Raw genomic sequence first — 16,756 nt, 5'->3', positions numbered from 1 at the left:
CTTTTTTCCTCCCCACAGAGACCCACAAACACACAAGTTAACATTGTATTAATGGATGTTGTCTGTTGTGTCCTTCAAAAACGATCGAGCAAAAATAATATTTTCAGTTCAGAAATGGACATCTCCCTAGTTTATCCATCAATAGTCTTGAGTGCTGAAAATGCTTGAGCTATTGATTAAGGCTGTGCTCTCTGACATCCTACTCAGTCCAAAGTGCCCTACACTGTTTTCTTTGTGATTCGAGTAATGGAACATCATATTGACATAATTGCTTTACCATGAGAATAATAAAAACCCAAAGCAGTGGTCACTTTTTCTGTTCTTGTGTGTACCTAGAAACTATTTAGGATTTCTTATTTGGAAAAAAACATTTTTGAAAACAATTTTTAGCTATATAACAATATTCGCTTATATATTTAAATGACCACCCACTGAAGCCTTTACAATGTGGTGTTCATAGGTGTCGCTGGTGCAGTGGACTGAGAGTGTTGGTCTGACACTTGTGGGTAGAGACCAGTCCTCCATGCAGCTGCGGACCCCTACTGGCCAAATACTGAACTTCACCATCCTGCAGATATTCCCCTTCACTTATGAGAGCAAAAGGATGGGCATCATAGTGCGAGTGAGTACCAAGATCATTTTATTTAATTGATTAATACTCTCTTCTGTCAGTTAAATTGCATTAGCTGTTGTACATTTTTCTTTTTCATGTGCTTCAAAGAAATTTAACTGATTTCCTAGTTTGCCCTATTGCTTAAATAGGAAAGACTTTCTGTCACAGGTCAGTTCTTGTTGCTAGGGGGGAGATTGGGACTTGACACTGACTTTAACAAGACAAACAAAAGACAAACAGAGGACTATTACAGCATATTATCTGAGAAAAACCTCACCTTTAATAACCTCTGACTAAGTCTGATGACTAACTTTATTTTTTTTGGCTGGGCTATAGTTATACTCAGGAAGCCTGGGATTCTGAAAGTGGACTACCTCATGATAATATTTTCAAATGCTTTTTGAAACCCCCTGTGAATACCAAAATAAGTTATGCATTTCTAGGCAACACAAAATCATAAAATGGTGTACGTGCACCTTGGCTCACGCGGGTATGGACTGGAAATCCCTTCAGAGCAAAACATACTCTGGTATTTGATGTAAGAAGTTTTTATATCCGGTTTATGTCTCATGCTGAATAAACTGGAAATAATTGTTCCTTAGGATGAATCTACAGGAGAGATCACTTTCTACATGAAGGGTGCTGATGTGGTGATGGCTGGCATCGTCCAGTATAATGACTGGCTGGAAGAGGAGGTAGATTTCCTTTGTTTTTTACAAGACATGATGAAGATGTAACACCAGTGATTTTATTCCTGTTATAAATAACTCACAGATTAATAGACTTTGTAACCTGCTGAATCCAGATTTGCTGACTGTGTTTTCTAGTGCGGAAACATGGCGAGGGAAGGCCTGAGGGTCCTTGTGGTCACCAAGAAGTCCCTGACAGAGGAGCAGTATCAAGATTTTGAGGTAAGTACCGTCTCCAGACCATAGACCAGACACTACTTACACAAAACTTATACATTTAGTTTGTCTGGCTTATGATAAATAAGCTATTTTATATCTGGTAAACCACAGAATAATCAACAGACATCTCAAAGTATCAAACACACAAATGCAGAATTATATTTTGTGCAGACATGTTCAGTATTTCTAAATGTCAAAGTGTGTTGGGTAATTAGAGGATCCAGTCCATATACCCCACCCTCCCACGCACACACCCAGGCCCCACTCATTGTTTGAGCAGGGCAGGGCTGTCTCCCCTCAGTCTTCAGCCCCAGGCCCATTACTGTGTATAATGGTGTGAGCAGAGCTGGTGGGCAGCAGTGAGTCACCAACTGAGTCATACACAGAGTTTGTGTTCCTGTATGAGTCACACTCAGATTGTTTTTGCTTTATCTGTCTCACAAATTACCCTGGAGATGGAATGTTGTAGAGGGGCGTGAACCAATTGATCATGTCTGTTTTGTATTTGCATCTTTCTAAAAATAGTAGCTTTAGGGCTGCTTGTGAGAAAATACCTGGATGTTTTTGTTTAAACTGAAACTCTGACATCTTGTATAGAAGTGTCATGTTATTCATGCTGCACATAGTTTAATCTCTGTGTAGGTCGCACAGATTCTGCTCATGTATGCACACTGTGTGAGGCATCCCTTTGGTAGTTTTTTTATACTTTTCCCTCTGCGTTTGTCATGACTTTCACAGCAGGTAGCCACATTGATATTTTTTCCTTCTATCCCTGGCTATCTTCCTTCTTCAGTCTTGCAACGATTCTACCTTATTTATACTAATTTAATCTCCCGCTCAAAATATTCCCATCCCTGTCCTGCTCCCCAGGCACGGTACGTCCAGGCCAAGCTCAGCGTCCATGATCGCTCTCTGAAGGTGGCCACAGTGATTGAGAGTCTAGAGATGGAGATGGAGCTGCTGTGTCTGACTGGGGTGGAGGACCAGCTCCAGACTGATGTCAGGCCCACCCTGGAGATCCTCCGCAATGCAGGCATCAAGGTGTGGGGGGCAGATGGCCTCATAGCTCACAGTAGCAACAAACTAAGAAAACAGAACATAGAAACAAGACAAGTACATATGTTTTTCATATCTACCTACGTTAACAAGATCCATCCAACTGCCTCTTTTTAATTTTAAAAACCAAGGCTATGGCGAATTTGAATCAATTATATTTATATATATATATATATATATATATATATATGTATGTATGTATGTGTTCACCCAAAATCCAAAACATAAATTTTGTCACTTGCAGTGGTATCTCTCAACTCCAGTGGGATCTGGCCTTGAAGATAGTTTTATTTGTTTAGGTTTTGAGGTATCTGTCTCTCAGATTTCTGCCTCCACCCCAGTACAGTGGAGGTGAAATGGAATTTCATTTAATTTAAAAAATGTAAATTTACTTGTGAAATCTTTCAGAAAAAGTGATGAAAAAGATTAACCACAGAACATGCTGCCAACAGTTTCATAGGGACTACTTTTTCTGTAGAAAGTAGTTCCAATTTGACAGTGTGTGAGTAACAAGAATATTGTTTCTGGAAAGACATGTTACTGCTAATGTTTTTAAATATTTATTCTATGGTGTGAGCAGCAGAAATTAAATTCTCGCATATCAACCATTTAAATGACCTTCTATAAGCAACATCCTAAACAACATAAAGAATTAGTCTGAAACAGAATTTTGATACTGTGATACCAATCTATGTGATGACTTGTTTGTCTTCTGTTTGAAGCTCAAGTACTACAATAAAGTAAACCATGTTTGATCATAAGATAAGTTCACAAACTGTGGCTCCCAGACAGAGCAGTTAAAGGTTGCTTGATTAAATCAGTGATTAGAGTCTCTGATCCTGGGAATTTTGCTATTGTTAACTGATTTAACAGAAAGATTACGGAAACATTTAGTTTCATGTAGTTACAAGTTCGAGTAGAATTTCTCTTCAAACGTCAGTGCATCTCATAAATCCAAAAATAATCTTTGCTACATCTTACTCTTTGGTTCCTGTGTGTGTGTGTGTGTGTGTGTGTGTGTGTAGGTTTGGATGCTAACAGGAGACAAGCTTGAAACAGCCACGTGCACCGCTAAGAATGCCCATCTGATCACCCGCAACCAGGACATCCATATCTTCAGACCCGTAAGTGCAGGACAAGGACCTTTTCCTTGTATATGCATATGAAGTGGGTAATAGTTGATTTTAGTCACACAGGGTTCATCCCAGTTCAATGCAGCGCTGACAGTTTCCTGACTCCATCGACCCACGGGCATCCATCCTCTGTGCGACCAAGGCCCATTAGCTGGTGGTCATAGAGCCCTACGCATGCAGCCCAAGCCAGCATGAACAGCTGAATAAATCACCTCCCACCAGTGAAAGCATCCAAGCCACTGTCAAAGAGAACAAACAGGCCTTCGCTCAAACAGAGAGGAGAAACCAGCTGAACCACTCCCGGAGGGAACATACATAGGGCTCACTTCCTAATTTGTTTTGCAGGTTTCAGGCGCTCTCGCTGCTTTGATAGTCCCCTTCTGCCTTCCCCTCTGGAGTCGTGCCAGAGCAGAAGGAGCGCTTGCCATATAGGAAGGTTACAACTTGCGTATAACTGTGGTTACTGGAAGAGAATAACAATGGTTGGCAGGGCTTGAAAACCTCTGTCCCAGTGGACAGGGGAGTGCTGACTGGGCCTGCAACACATACATCTGGATTAGTTTCCTGGTGGCCAGCAATGGGCCGATCTGGATTGACGTATGAATAGTCAGCGGTTGAAGGATATTCATTCCAGAGCATAACTCTTGTTGACGGATTAACACCATGCCTTGTCAGTGCTGCATTTTTGGAGACTTTTTAAGTCTATATTTGACCCAACACAGTTGTTAGGAATCTCAGTTGATTTTAAAGTACGGTATATTTTCCCTTTCCCATTCAGATTTTGGTACCGCTTTACTTTACTTTTACTGTCTCCAGTCTGCATTTGAAAGCACTACATAAACATTTAAAAAATGGTGCATAACACAAATAGAGCTGCAACAATGAATCGATTAGTTTAGAAAATCAATTAATCTGGTCATTTTTTAAGAAATATAAGTCAGTATGTGCTGATTTCAGCTTGTTAAATGTGAATATTTTTATAACTCCTCTATGACAGTAAACAGAATATCTTTAAGAAATTTGAGGATATTATTTTGGACATTTTTTATTATTTTCAGATGATATGATTATATCAGAATATATTTTAATAAAATTCTGTCATTTTAAATAATATTTTCAGGCAGATTGTAACAAAAACCAACAGAATTTGTTGTTAAAGTTTTTTGTTTTACCCATTAGAATATTTTTTTCCTGATGTAGTGCATAAAAAGTTTGTTGTGTTAAACATTGTTTAGATTATTGTATTCATGATTGTGCCTTTATTTAAGGCATATGGATAATGTGATCTGCTTTGTTAAGCGTCTCGCATAACAGCCAGACGTTCATTGCGTTTTTGTTATTTCAGTCGTATCATCCAGCCTTATCAGTTGGTTATTTTGTTGGATGGGTGTTTAGAAGGTATTTGGTTGCTCTAACGTTTGTAGTCATTGCAGCTGCAGGGAAATCAGTTGCCATTCTTAAGAACTACCGGTCTGATAACAATCAGGATGCAAAGGCTGACAGATTGTCATTCTTGATCATTGCATATGCGTACATTTATAAATGTGGTTGCCATTTCCGTAGGTGACAACACGAGGGGAAGCTCACCTGGAGCTCAACGCTTTCAGGAGAAAACACGACTGCGCGTTGGTGATTTCGGGGGACTCGCTTGAGGTAAACTCTTGTGTGCATCTTTGTGTGTCTAACCCTCCTCCCACTGACTTGTCTCTCCTTATGAAACTCTGACATGTTCTCTGTGTGATGCACGATAATATCACTGCCACTGAAACATTTCTGGAAGTGGTATCTGTGGTTAGAGTCACTTTCTAAACTGCAGTGGGAGTTAAACTGTAAGTTAAATTGAGATGTTAAAGATTCACAGTTGAGAGCAGCTATATGCGGGGGCCTAAGTTGCTTACCTGTCTGTTTTGGTCGGTTTCTTGCAGGTTTGTCTGAAATACTATGAGTATGAGTTCATGGAGCTTGCATGTCAGTGTCCCGCTGTGGTTTGCTGCCGATGTACCCCCACTCAGAAGGCTCAGATAGTCCGGCTGCTGCAAGAACGCACAGGCAAACTCACCTGCGCTGTAGGTGAGTTGAAAATAGCAACTGTCCAACAGCCTTTTCATGGGAGGATTCAAACTTTACAGCTTGCAGCTTGATTTTTCTATTCAAATGTTTTACTGTGGTTTTTTAACATTTAACAACTTCTTCTTTCCCTTTTCCACATCTTCCTCAAAATATATATATCTGTTTCAGCAGCAAACCTCACTTTTATTAATCCCACCACCACTTCCAGTATGAGCACTGGTAAAATTCCGCAATTAAGTAGAGCTGATTTAAATGTGCATTAAAGCTAATAAACTATTTATCACTTGATGATGATGAAGACAGACACATAGGGCTGGATGATTATTCATTATTCTTTTTATTTTATACATGTGAAGAGTTTTGTAATGTATAACAGTGGAACACAGCTCACTCAATTGAACAACATTCAATCTAGACAATGATTTTATTGTGTTATTGGAAAGATATTTTTTTAGTAATATTGTATTTTTCTATGAATTTCAGCCATATCAGCCAGTTTATCTCACCCTTATCTGGCAAGTTCCAGACAGACATGTAATTTTCCTTTATTTTTGTTGTAGTTCTGATCTCTTAATCGGACCAAATTAAGGGAGTGTCTTGTGAAATACACACACATAAACACACACGATACTCTCACTAACAATTTGTATTGGTGAGTCACTGGTGTGAATCCTGACACTTCCATGGCTTTTGTTTTCTCTTAGGGGATGGAGGAAACGATGTCAGCATGATCCAGGAAGCTGACTGTGGCGTGGGAGTGGAGGGAAAAGTAAGACTCTATCCATCTCATCGCCTCACATTGACGTGCTGCTCTCACAGATTTTTGCTTTGTGTTTCCTGTCAAGATCTCTCACATTCAGAGACATGTAGAGAGACGTGCACACAGATGATTCCTCTTTATGAGGGTCTATTGTCTGAGTAGAGGAAACAAAGATGACAGGATGCTTTTGTGCTTGAGTAAAAGTAAGAGTCTCTCATCAGCCCTTCTTCTCTCATGGTTCACTCTGTGAATTCCCTGTCTGGATGGCTAGTTTGCTCAGACATGGACCTCATACAAGTGTCAGCAATAATACTGCTTCGAGAAATGTTTAAACTTTTTGGGAAATTTGCCTTTTCTCTTTCTTGCTAGGAGTTAGTTTGGAGGAGATGATCATTACAACTTGAATGTCCTTTAGATATGTCAAGTCAGGGGCTTTACAATCTTTACAGTATATGACACCATTTGTCCTTAGACCGTGGCAGCTGAAGCTAGAGCAAACAGCCAGTTAGCTTAGCTTAGCAAAAAGACTGAAAAAGCTTGCCTGGCTCTGACCAAGGGTAACAAAATCTGCCTGCTAGTACCTCCAGAGTTTACTAATTAACATATTATATAATGTCTGTGTAATCCATCCACAATTTTTTTGGCTGGGAGCAGTAAACTAGTGATGTGTCCGCTGGTTATCTTGCAGCCTCATGGTGACAACAAGACCCCAGGAAGTCTGTGCTCCCCCCCCAAGAAATAATCTGGCACATAACCCCCAATTTTCTTTTTTACAGAAAATACAAGAGTGATAATAGCATCATGATGAAAATCTGGAGAGTTCATACACATTTTGTAATGGACTTGTTATTAGAGGTGAAGAGGATTAGAGGATCAGCAACAAATTCAATAATTGAATCTTATTAAGTCATTTTTATAGCAAAAACTTGCTAGTTCTTAAATGTGAATATTTTCTGATTTTGTAATTCTCCTGTGACAGTAAACTAAATTTCTTTGAGTTTTGGACTGTTGGTTGGACAAAACAAGCAATCAGACTATATCAACTTGGGCCTTGGGAAATTGTGATGGGCATGTTTTACAATTTGTTGACGTTGTACAGACCAAACAATTAATCAAATAATTGAGAATAATCAATAAAAGAATAATTTGTTGCAGCCGTACCGGTTATTATGGATTAATATGGCACATTAAAATTTTTATTTCCAATTATTATCATAAAAATCTGCAGCTTGCAATGCCGCATGTATTAATGTCATGTTTGCAGGGAGTATTTGTCCACTTTCAGTCTGCTTTTTGTATTTCCAAATAACCAGGCTAAATATTTGTCACCAAACGATCAATTCATAATGAGCACTGCCTGCTTTTCAGGTCAGCAAAGACTTCTTGATGCTTGTCCTCAATACCCTCTATGCTTTGTGTTTGTCAGGAAGGAAAGCAGGCCTCATTGGCTGCCGACTTCTCAGTGACTCAGTTCAAACATTTAGGTCGTCTCCTCATGGTCCATGGTCGGAACAGCTACAAAAGGTCTGCAGCCCTCAGCCAGTTTGTCATCCACAGGAGCCTGTGCATCAGCACCATGCAGGTAGAGTACAACATTAACACGGTGCCATTTAGGTCTATGTTCATCAGCCGTGTTGAAACTACTTTATACCTTTTGAAATATTTTACATTTGCTTTGGATCATTTTTCACAACAGAGTTTCAATTTGCAAAACTTTGACCACAAAAGTCTGTTCTCATTTTTTCCTCACATAGCACATAAAATGAAAACATGTATAACAAATAAGGTAATACATCACACACTAAGGTAATCAAAGTATCAAACAGTTAATACATACATTTAATTACTGTTGCATTTTAGAATCGCAAATATTTTTGTCAAATGCAGTCTGCAGTGGTGATTTCCTCATGATTATAAAATAGAAATTAGAAGAATAAATACAATTTATGCAGAAGTGAGGAATGATTTAAAGTTAGAATTTTTCATTTTTAAATATGCTATATTACTGTAAATATACATATTATATTATTAGGTACACCTTGCTAGTGCTGTGTTGGACCCCCTTTTGCCATTCGAACTGCCTTAATTCTTCATGGCGTACTTTCAACAAGGTGTTGGAAACTTTCCTCAGAGACTTTGGTCCATATTGACATGATAGCATCACGCACTTCCATCAGATTTGTTGGCTACACATCCATAATGCGAGTCTCCCATTCCACCACATCCCAAAGGTGCTCTATTGGATTGAGATCTGGTGACTGTGGAAGTTACTGGAGTACAGTGACTCATTGTTATGTTCAAGAAACCAGTTTGAGATGATGTGAGCTTTGTGACATGGTGCATTATCCTGCAGAAGATGGGTACATTGTGGTACATTGTCTACTTTCGTGTGGTTTACGCCAAATTCTGACCCTACCATCTGAATGTTGCAGCTGAAATCGAGACTCATCCAACCAGGCAACGTATTTCTAATATTGTGTTGTCCAATTTTGATTAGCCTGGGCGAAATTGTAGCCTCAGTTTCCTGGTCTTCTGCTGCTGTAGCTCATCTGCTTCAAGGTTCAAAGCGTTGTGCATTTAAAGATGATATTCTGTATACCTTGGTTATAACAAGTGGTTATTTGAGTTACTGTTGCCTTTCTGTCATCTCAAACCAGTCTGCCCATTCTCCTCTGACATCAAGACATTTTCATCCACACAACCGCCGCTCACTGGATATTTTTTTCTTTTTCGGACAATTCTCTGTAAACCCTAGAGATGGTTGTGACTGAAAAGTAGATCATCAGTTTCTGATATATTCAGACCAGCCCGTCTGGCACCAACAACCATGCCACTTTCAAAGTCACTTAAATCCCCTTTCTTCCCAATTCTGATGCTCAGTTTGAACTTTAGCAAGTTATCTTGATCACGTCTACATGCCTAAATGCAGTGAGTTGCTGCCATGTTTTTTGGCTGATTAGCTATTTGTGTTAACAACCAGTTGAACAGTTATATCTAATAAAGTGGCCAGTGAGTGTAAAAACAGATGTAAAACATTCAAAGTTAGACTTTATACTTAATAGTAAACCCCACATTCATACAAGACTAAGTAATGATTGAGATTTTGCTTCACTGCATCACTTTGCTTTTTTGTGTTTGGTATCAACCATAAAGTTTGTTTTTTATTCAAGACACCAAACCTTAGATATTTTGATCACTTGTAAGTTTAATCATCTAAAATACAGTAAGCTACAGTAATGCTGGAAATCATGTAACATTAAACCACAATTCACACTGCTGTAACTGACACTCGATGCATCGGAACATTTTGATTTGTTTTTTTTGTTTTTTCCTTTCCACTCAAATTTCTGTGCTGTCCTTGCAGAGTTGGTACATTGAAACATTGAGCAAAGCAATCATAAAATACAGAAAAATGTCTAAAAAAGAATGTTTCCCATCCCAACTTTGAACAGGGAGATATTGGCTATGTTTATCCACAACACCTAAAATCTAAATGTGAGGAGCAAATGATTGGTGCAAGGCAGGGGTGGTCATGGAAGGGTGGGGTGAACGATGACTCAGAGGAGTGGGCTACTTGTGCCCTTCTCAGCATCCCCCCGCACCACCACACACACTCAACACCATCCCCAGTCCAACCTCAGCCCCTGCCACGGACGGACAACCCGTGACTCACTGCATCATGGACTTTGGGGTTTTAGGGAGGCCCTCCTCCACATGCCTCACATTAACACCAACCACAGCCACAGCTGTGACCTGGTGTGTCTGGTTTGGGACTGCCTGGATGGCAGGCTGACTAGTTGCTCAATATTGGCAACATCCATATGTTGAAGACACATGCTAGAATTAGTCAGTGAAGTTTGATTTTCTCCGGCAGTTGCGCCACGGCAGAATGAGGATTATTGCTGTGTTGCATTTTAGCAATTGATGCTCCTGGTTTTATTCCATTATCATCTGTGATTCCATTTGATTATTAATATGAAAAGAAGAATAAATGATGGCTCACTGACCTTCCTGGGTCTTCTTTTTCTATTTCCATAGGCGGTCTTCTCCTCTGTTTTCTATTTTGCTTCAGTCCCACTCTACCAAGGATTCCTGATTATTGGGTGAGATACAAACTCTGAATGGCGATGACTTATCAAGAGAGCATTTGGCTGCCTTGTTTCCCTGGCATTTCCTCTGTGTTAAAGCACTGTTGAAATGTGAGAAGGGGAAAATATGAAAGTATTGACTTCTGGACTGATGCATTTCACTGCTGAATCAAACACTGACATGTGTGAAATGTCTTGTCCATTTGCTATTTTATCGGGAGCATATTCCCCTCACTGAGGTGACATGAATTTCTCTGTTTCAGCTACTCCACTATCTACACCATGTTCCCAGTCTTCTCCCTGGTGTTGGACAAAGATGTCAAGTCCGAGGTTGCAATGTTATACCCAGAATTGTACAAAGATCTCTTGAAGGTATGTTTACGCTGACTGTTACTTTGCAGCCAAATATGATATTCAGTACCACGTATGAAACTGCGAATATGATGTCTTCTTTCTTTCCACAGGGTCGACCACTATCTTTCAAGACATTTCTAATATGGGTCTTAATAAGTATCTATCAAGGTAAGGAATAGTTTAAACAAACTGCTGATAATCATAGTCCATAAATGCTTCTGTAGGAAGAGAGATACTTATAATAACCTAAATAAAAAAACAACAGTACACATAAACTGTGCTGTATGGTCAACATACAGTGAAAAACATTGTTTTATACACAGTAGATAGTCATTATTTTGGAGCATTCAAACAGTACAGACATTTCTGTCTAGTCGTTTTGCAGATGTATAAGGCACCAGATCAGACAACAGGATAAAGGCAAACAAATCAAATCCTGACTAAAATAAAAGATGTTATCTTGCGTTGCTTCGTGACATGTTACTGCTGCCACAATTTCTTCTTAATTTGTAGTGGTGTTTATTTCTGTGTGCAGCCTTTGTCAAAAAGCCTGAGGTAACTTTCCGACACGGTCCATTTACAGTGAAAAGGCATTTACAGGAGCATCATAAGCTACGCCCCGAAACCTTATTTATATTTCAGTCAAACCATGAATGTTCCATGTTACTACTGATCTTAAGCTACTGTATTTATAAAATTTCGAAGTAATGAGGGCTGGTTTCCACACCACTGCTCTGTATGTTGGTATCACTTTACTCACAGTTTCCTCTACTGTACCTTCTCTTTGTATGCTCAAGGTGATGAAATGATTTCAGGTACAAAATTGTTTCTGTGACAGGTAGAAGATTTTTTAAAGAACCTTCAATATGATAAAATAAACTTGAACTTTATTTGTTTTACTCCTCTGTGTATCTTTCACTAGCTATTTTGTTTTTCAGCTCCTTACCTTTCTATTTTTTTGGTGTTGGCAAACAATTAATGATTTATTTATTCCAGGTTCCCCCCCCCCAAGCAACAATTCCCACTTTCCTCATGCTTAGACCTATATCATCATGAGCTGGGCATGTCCATGTGTGTCCAGGGATTGGTCCGAGGTGTGTGTGTGTGTTTGTTTAACATCAGTGAAGCAATTGAGAGGACCACGTGACTACATAATTTACTTAAAAACACTGGTAGCTTTACAAACTGAGCAGCAGCCTTTTCAGCTACCTACCTAGCTGCAGTAAACTTTTATCAAACTACTGCACGTAATGTTAATCATCCATATACTGTACTGCATACTGCTGTAGCATCACTATATAAACTCATGTTGCAGCAACTAACAAAGTTAGCTAGCTATGATAAAAGGTGATGAATGTTAGCTGTAGATAAGTAGCTAGCTGAAAAGGCTCTTGCTCACTGCTTCAGTAGCTACAAGTGTTTTCGGGTACGCTAGTTAGCAACACAGTCCTCTCATTTACTCTAGTCCAGTGGTTCTCAAACTAGCGGGGCATAGAGCCACTTCAGGGAGGTTGTGGATGTTTAGCAGACCTAAAATTGCATTAATATGATTCATGTGGTGACATAAACAAACAAAAGTGGTCTGATGCTAGCAAGGCTATTTTGCTGAATCTTGTTTATTTCCAACGCCATTATTGTTAATGATTGATACAAATTAAATCCAATTGTGCTGGGGTGTGGGGGCATCCACTTTTTTTTTGGCTTCTGAAGGAGGGTGTGACAGAAAACGTTTGAGAACCACTAATCTAGTTTGTGTTCACCACTCATGTTAGACCCAATCCTTGGACCAATCTCTGCTATGGACATGCCCACCCCATTATCATAACAGCATGAGGAAAATTGGAATATGTAGTTCTGATCCTGTGGGATAATATTTCAGTCACTCTTTGATAACTCTTTTTCACACTAAAGATTGACTGTAATGCCAAGTAAATGTTGCTGTTTATTCTTGAGAAGTGTTGGTCTCTTTTATCTCCACAGGGAGCATCATCATGTACGGGGCATTGCTGCTCTTTGAGTCAGAGTTCGTCCATATCGTTGCCATTTCCTTCACCTCTCTTATCCTGACTGAGCTGCTGATGGTGGCCCTGACCATACAGACATGGCACTGGCTCATGATAGTCGGCGAAATCCTTAGCCTGGCCTGTTATGTTGCCTCACTCGTCTTCCTGCACGAGTTCATAGGTGAGTGAACACAAACGCACATACATACACCCATGTTTCACCCACAGAGAAGGTGACGTGGAGCCTATGACAGTGTATTTCATTGAGACAAGAAAACAAATGCAGTCTGCGTTCATTTCACCGCACCCTGATTGATGTTGTTGTGCTTTTGCTGACCTTGAAATAGTACGTCAGCATTCAGCAGTAAGAGGGACTTGCTTATTCATATTATGCCTCTGGTGTACAATAAGCTGTGGTATGCTGGATATGAGGAAGGTTAAAGGTGAGAAATTGTCCTGGTGTGGACGAGGCTCAGGCATACCGTAGTATCAAAGAGGAAATACCAACAGTCCTGTTTCCTGAGGACTGCCAAGGTTCATGTGTTTATCATAGTAAAGATAGAAACAGATTAAAAGCTGTTAAGAAGTCTGAAGTATAAACCTTTATACCAGAATTAAGATTGTATTGTTAGTGTTTATGTTATTATGTTACAGCCTGCATGTTGCCAGACTGTTGGACATTTATTTACTTGAGCTTGCAAAAAAATAAGCCAATTTTAGTTGTGCCTTTTAAGACTTGTGACATATACAATACTCTAACCGAGAGCCTTCCGAGCCATTATTTTCAGCTTTATGTGGGGTGTGGAGTTCCATTTTCAGCCTACAAACTCGACCACTGAGGGTCATGACTGGCATGTGGTCATGTGTACCCTTTTGGGACACTTTTCTTCCCTCTTGAAGTCGGTCTGGAATAGATTTTAAAGGCTATTCTTCTGTTGCGCAGTTTGCACATTTTATTGAACATTTTCCAAGGAAATTTGTTTGAAACTGTAATAGGTTTATTTTCTATCTCCTGCATACAAGGACTGATATGGTTCCACCTCAGAAAGATTTTGTCAGTGGGGAGTCAGTTATTGTATTGTAGTTTGGATCATCAACAGTTAAAGCAGTTGTCAGACTGGTTTATACCAAATAACACAACAAAGCCAGTACCATTACCAACATTTTACATGACTTGATTATTTAACAAGAAATTAGTTGAGCTATAGTTATGATAAAACTGACTACTGTTGAAAAATTACATGAAGGAATTACTTTTGCCACACTTAGGAATATATGTCTGTGTCCTGCAACCTCATTCTGACTGATTCTTCATCTATGCCAGACGTATACTTCATCACCACAGTATCATTCCTGTGGAAGGTGACTGTCATCACGCTGGTGAGCTGTCTGCCCCTTTACATCCTCAAGTACCTTCGCAGACGCTTCTCCCCTCCCAGCTACTCCAAGTTGACCTCTTAAAGACTAAGACGAACATCCAGCTTCATTTACTGCAGGAAGACGGAAAGACATCCCCCTGTCTTCATCCAGCAGAGCCTGCGCTTAGACCGGAGAATCATACATGGATTCATTCCCTTTAATTTCTTGAAGTTTGACTTAGAAATGTGACATTTGTCATGGACAGGCTGTTTGCTGAGAGGGAGAGTTTGTATTAAAAAGCAGTGTTACTTGCTACACGTGTTTGATGCAAAGACTAACTGATGATTTCCCTATGTTGAGAACAACTGCAGTGAGTCGTAGGTTGAGTTAGTTAAACTGATTTATTTGTTGTCAGCTGTCCTCAGAATTATGAATATCAAGACATCCTGAACAGAAATGTACATATGTAATGTAATAACGCGCTGCTATTTAGACTATATGTAACACATTAAGGCACAAAATCAGTTCAGTAAATTATGCAGGTCCAGTTTGTATTAGGATGTCAAAAATCACAACAAGGAAAGTATCTGGGAAAGTTGGATATCTCTCACTTAGGTTCTGTAGATGTGTCACTTGGGCTGGAAACAAATTTTCTCTAATTTCCAGTTCCATCCGAAATAGTAAAGCCGTTTTTATTGTTAGACACTGAAATTGACGCAGCATTGTCACTCAGGACTTGATTCACACTCTCCTTAAACATTGATTTCTAAATGGAGTTTGAGAATTATATGGTAAAAAAAAATGTTTACTGGCTAGACTTTGCATAAAACACACGTCTGCAAGTTTGTGTATTTGTTTATGCGTCACCACGATGCTACTGCCCGACACGGCGGAGGTGGTGTGGTTGTTTATTTTAGCATGACCTGTGGTGTCTGATGTTAAATCTGTCTTTGTTTCTTTGTATGGACCCAGAGTTGTTAGTGTTTGTGGAGCGCGGTCAAAACAGCCACAAAGGAGTGTTGGTTATTTGCAGCCGAAACCTTCCGCCGGGGCTCCGAACAGTCTGTGTGTCCGCAGGGGAATGTGGAGCCTCTTATGTGGCTGCTCGGCACGCCAGCACCGGCCACGCTTCAGCATTGCATGATGACTCACTGTAACAGTGACCTAAAGCCATAACTGAAAATACCCCGGTGACCGGTGTCCAGCTGCCCCCTTTCATGTCGTCTAATCCAGGGACCCCTCACTTCTACTAACTTCCATAGTTCAGCTGTAAAAGAAAAAAGGGATGAAATCACCTCTCCTCAGTCAAACACAATGTGAATATTGTCAATAAGTATTACCACTGCACATTGAGAGAAAAAACTGATATGATACTACACTCCTCGTATTTCATTTCACTAGTGGTATGATGGGGGAGAAATAAATAATCAGCAACTAACATTTCAACACACATTATTTCAAATCAATTCAAAATATTATTTCAATTAAGTTGTAAAAAAAAACTTTTCTCATGTGACTTGATGAATCTTAATGTGTTGTTAAGGGTGCCATAATCATTTCAAAAATATGTTAAAATAATACTTTTAATCCCCATAGAATTCAACAAGCTGTTTTGCACATAATTTTGTTTTTTACAACTGATTATTATATTTTTATGTTGCAATAGAATTGCAAAAGATAAATTTGCTTTCGATGATTTGGTTGCTTGTAAATAACCCATTGTTTTTATTTATTAACATGTTTTATTTAATGGTGTTGATTGCACTCAAATGAGCAGAACAAAAAAGGGAGAATTGTGTTGATGTCAATGTTGTGATGATGATTAATAAATCTCATGTTTTCCTTTCTTGTGCCATTGTTTTTTAAATGTGATTATTGCAATAATTTGGAGAGGTTTCATAAGGATAAGGCTGGCTGTTATTTTATATTTTTCTTATTGTCAGCAAATATGAGGAAAACCCCAAATGTGTTATTCTGTGTCTTAATACATTCTGATTTTCCTCCCTTATTTTTAGCACTCAGCCCCAAGCCTGTTCAGTAAAGAAGAACATATTTAAGAGCAGTTTACAAACATCATTTAAGGCTCAGAAATTTCCTGAGGCAGCTGGGCACAGTAGTTTCTAACACAACTACTGAGAAAAGATTATATTGTGCATTTGTTGGGGACTACTTTCAGCTGTGGATTAATACACTTTTGCTGCTTAAGTGAATATTGATGATGAAGAAAAGTAAGTAAAAAAGATAACAGATTTTGTGAAAGAAACAAACAGTTATTCTTTTCTTTTCCCAGTGCACCCCTCATAACTGAATTTAGGCTGAAACAATTTGTATGGAAAAACAATTATGGTTGTGTTCCACTTCAGTTTCTGATGAGGTGTCAGATACACAGGACCTGCAGGATTGAGTAGCCTG

At 39.2% G+C, this 16,756-nt stretch overlaps 1 protein-coding gene across 2 annotated transcripts in view; it reads left to right on the top strand.

The window, feature by feature from the left end:
- Nucleotides 1–16,190, top strand: part of LOC123975037 (probable phospholipid-transporting ATPase IIA) — a 34,826-nt gene extending 18,636 nt beyond the window's left edge. Inside the window, exons 15-28 of one of the 2 annotated variants that reach the window (XM_046056139.1) lie at nt 461–622; nt 1,216–1,308; nt 1,441–1,524; nt 2,392–2,562; nt 3,603–3,701; nt 5,274–5,363; nt 5,636–5,780; nt 6,485–6,549; nt 7,967–8,122; nt 10,579–10,643; nt 10,892–11,000; nt 11,093–11,150; nt 12,963–13,166; nt 14,310–16,190. In XM_046056139.1, the coding sequence (XP_045912095.1) occupies nt 461–622; nt 1,216–1,308; nt 1,441–1,524; nt 2,392–2,562; nt 3,603–3,701; nt 5,274–5,363; nt 5,636–5,780; nt 6,485–6,549; nt 7,967–8,122; nt 10,579–10,643; nt 10,892–11,000; nt 11,093–11,150; nt 12,963–13,166; nt 14,310–14,446 (1,638 nt within the window). In that variant the 3' untranslated portion in view covers nt 14,447–16,190. Of the gene's footprint in view, nt 1–460; nt 623–1,215; nt 1,309–1,440; nt 1,525–2,391; nt 2,563–3,602; nt 3,702–5,273; nt 5,364–5,635; nt 5,781–6,484; nt 6,550–7,966; nt 8,123–10,578; nt 10,644–10,891; nt 11,001–11,092; nt 11,151–12,962; nt 13,167–14,254 lie in introns of both variants that reach the window. The other variant, XM_046056140.1, reaches the window with a different exon arrangement.
- The last annotated feature ends 566 nt before the right edge of the window (nt 16,191–16,756 follow it).

The sequence above is a fragment of the Micropterus dolomieu genome, linkage group LG08 (assembly GCF_021292245.1).
Source record: "Micropterus dolomieu isolate WLL.071019.BEF.003 ecotype Adirondacks linkage group LG08, ASM2129224v1, whole genome shotgun sequence".
Classification (NCBI taxonomy): Eukaryota; Metazoa; Chordata; class Actinopteri; order Centrarchiformes; family Centrarchidae; genus Micropterus; species Micropterus dolomieu.
The sequence above is the reverse complement of the archived record's forward strand: the minus strand, read 5'-3'. Positions and strand labels throughout refer to the sequence as shown.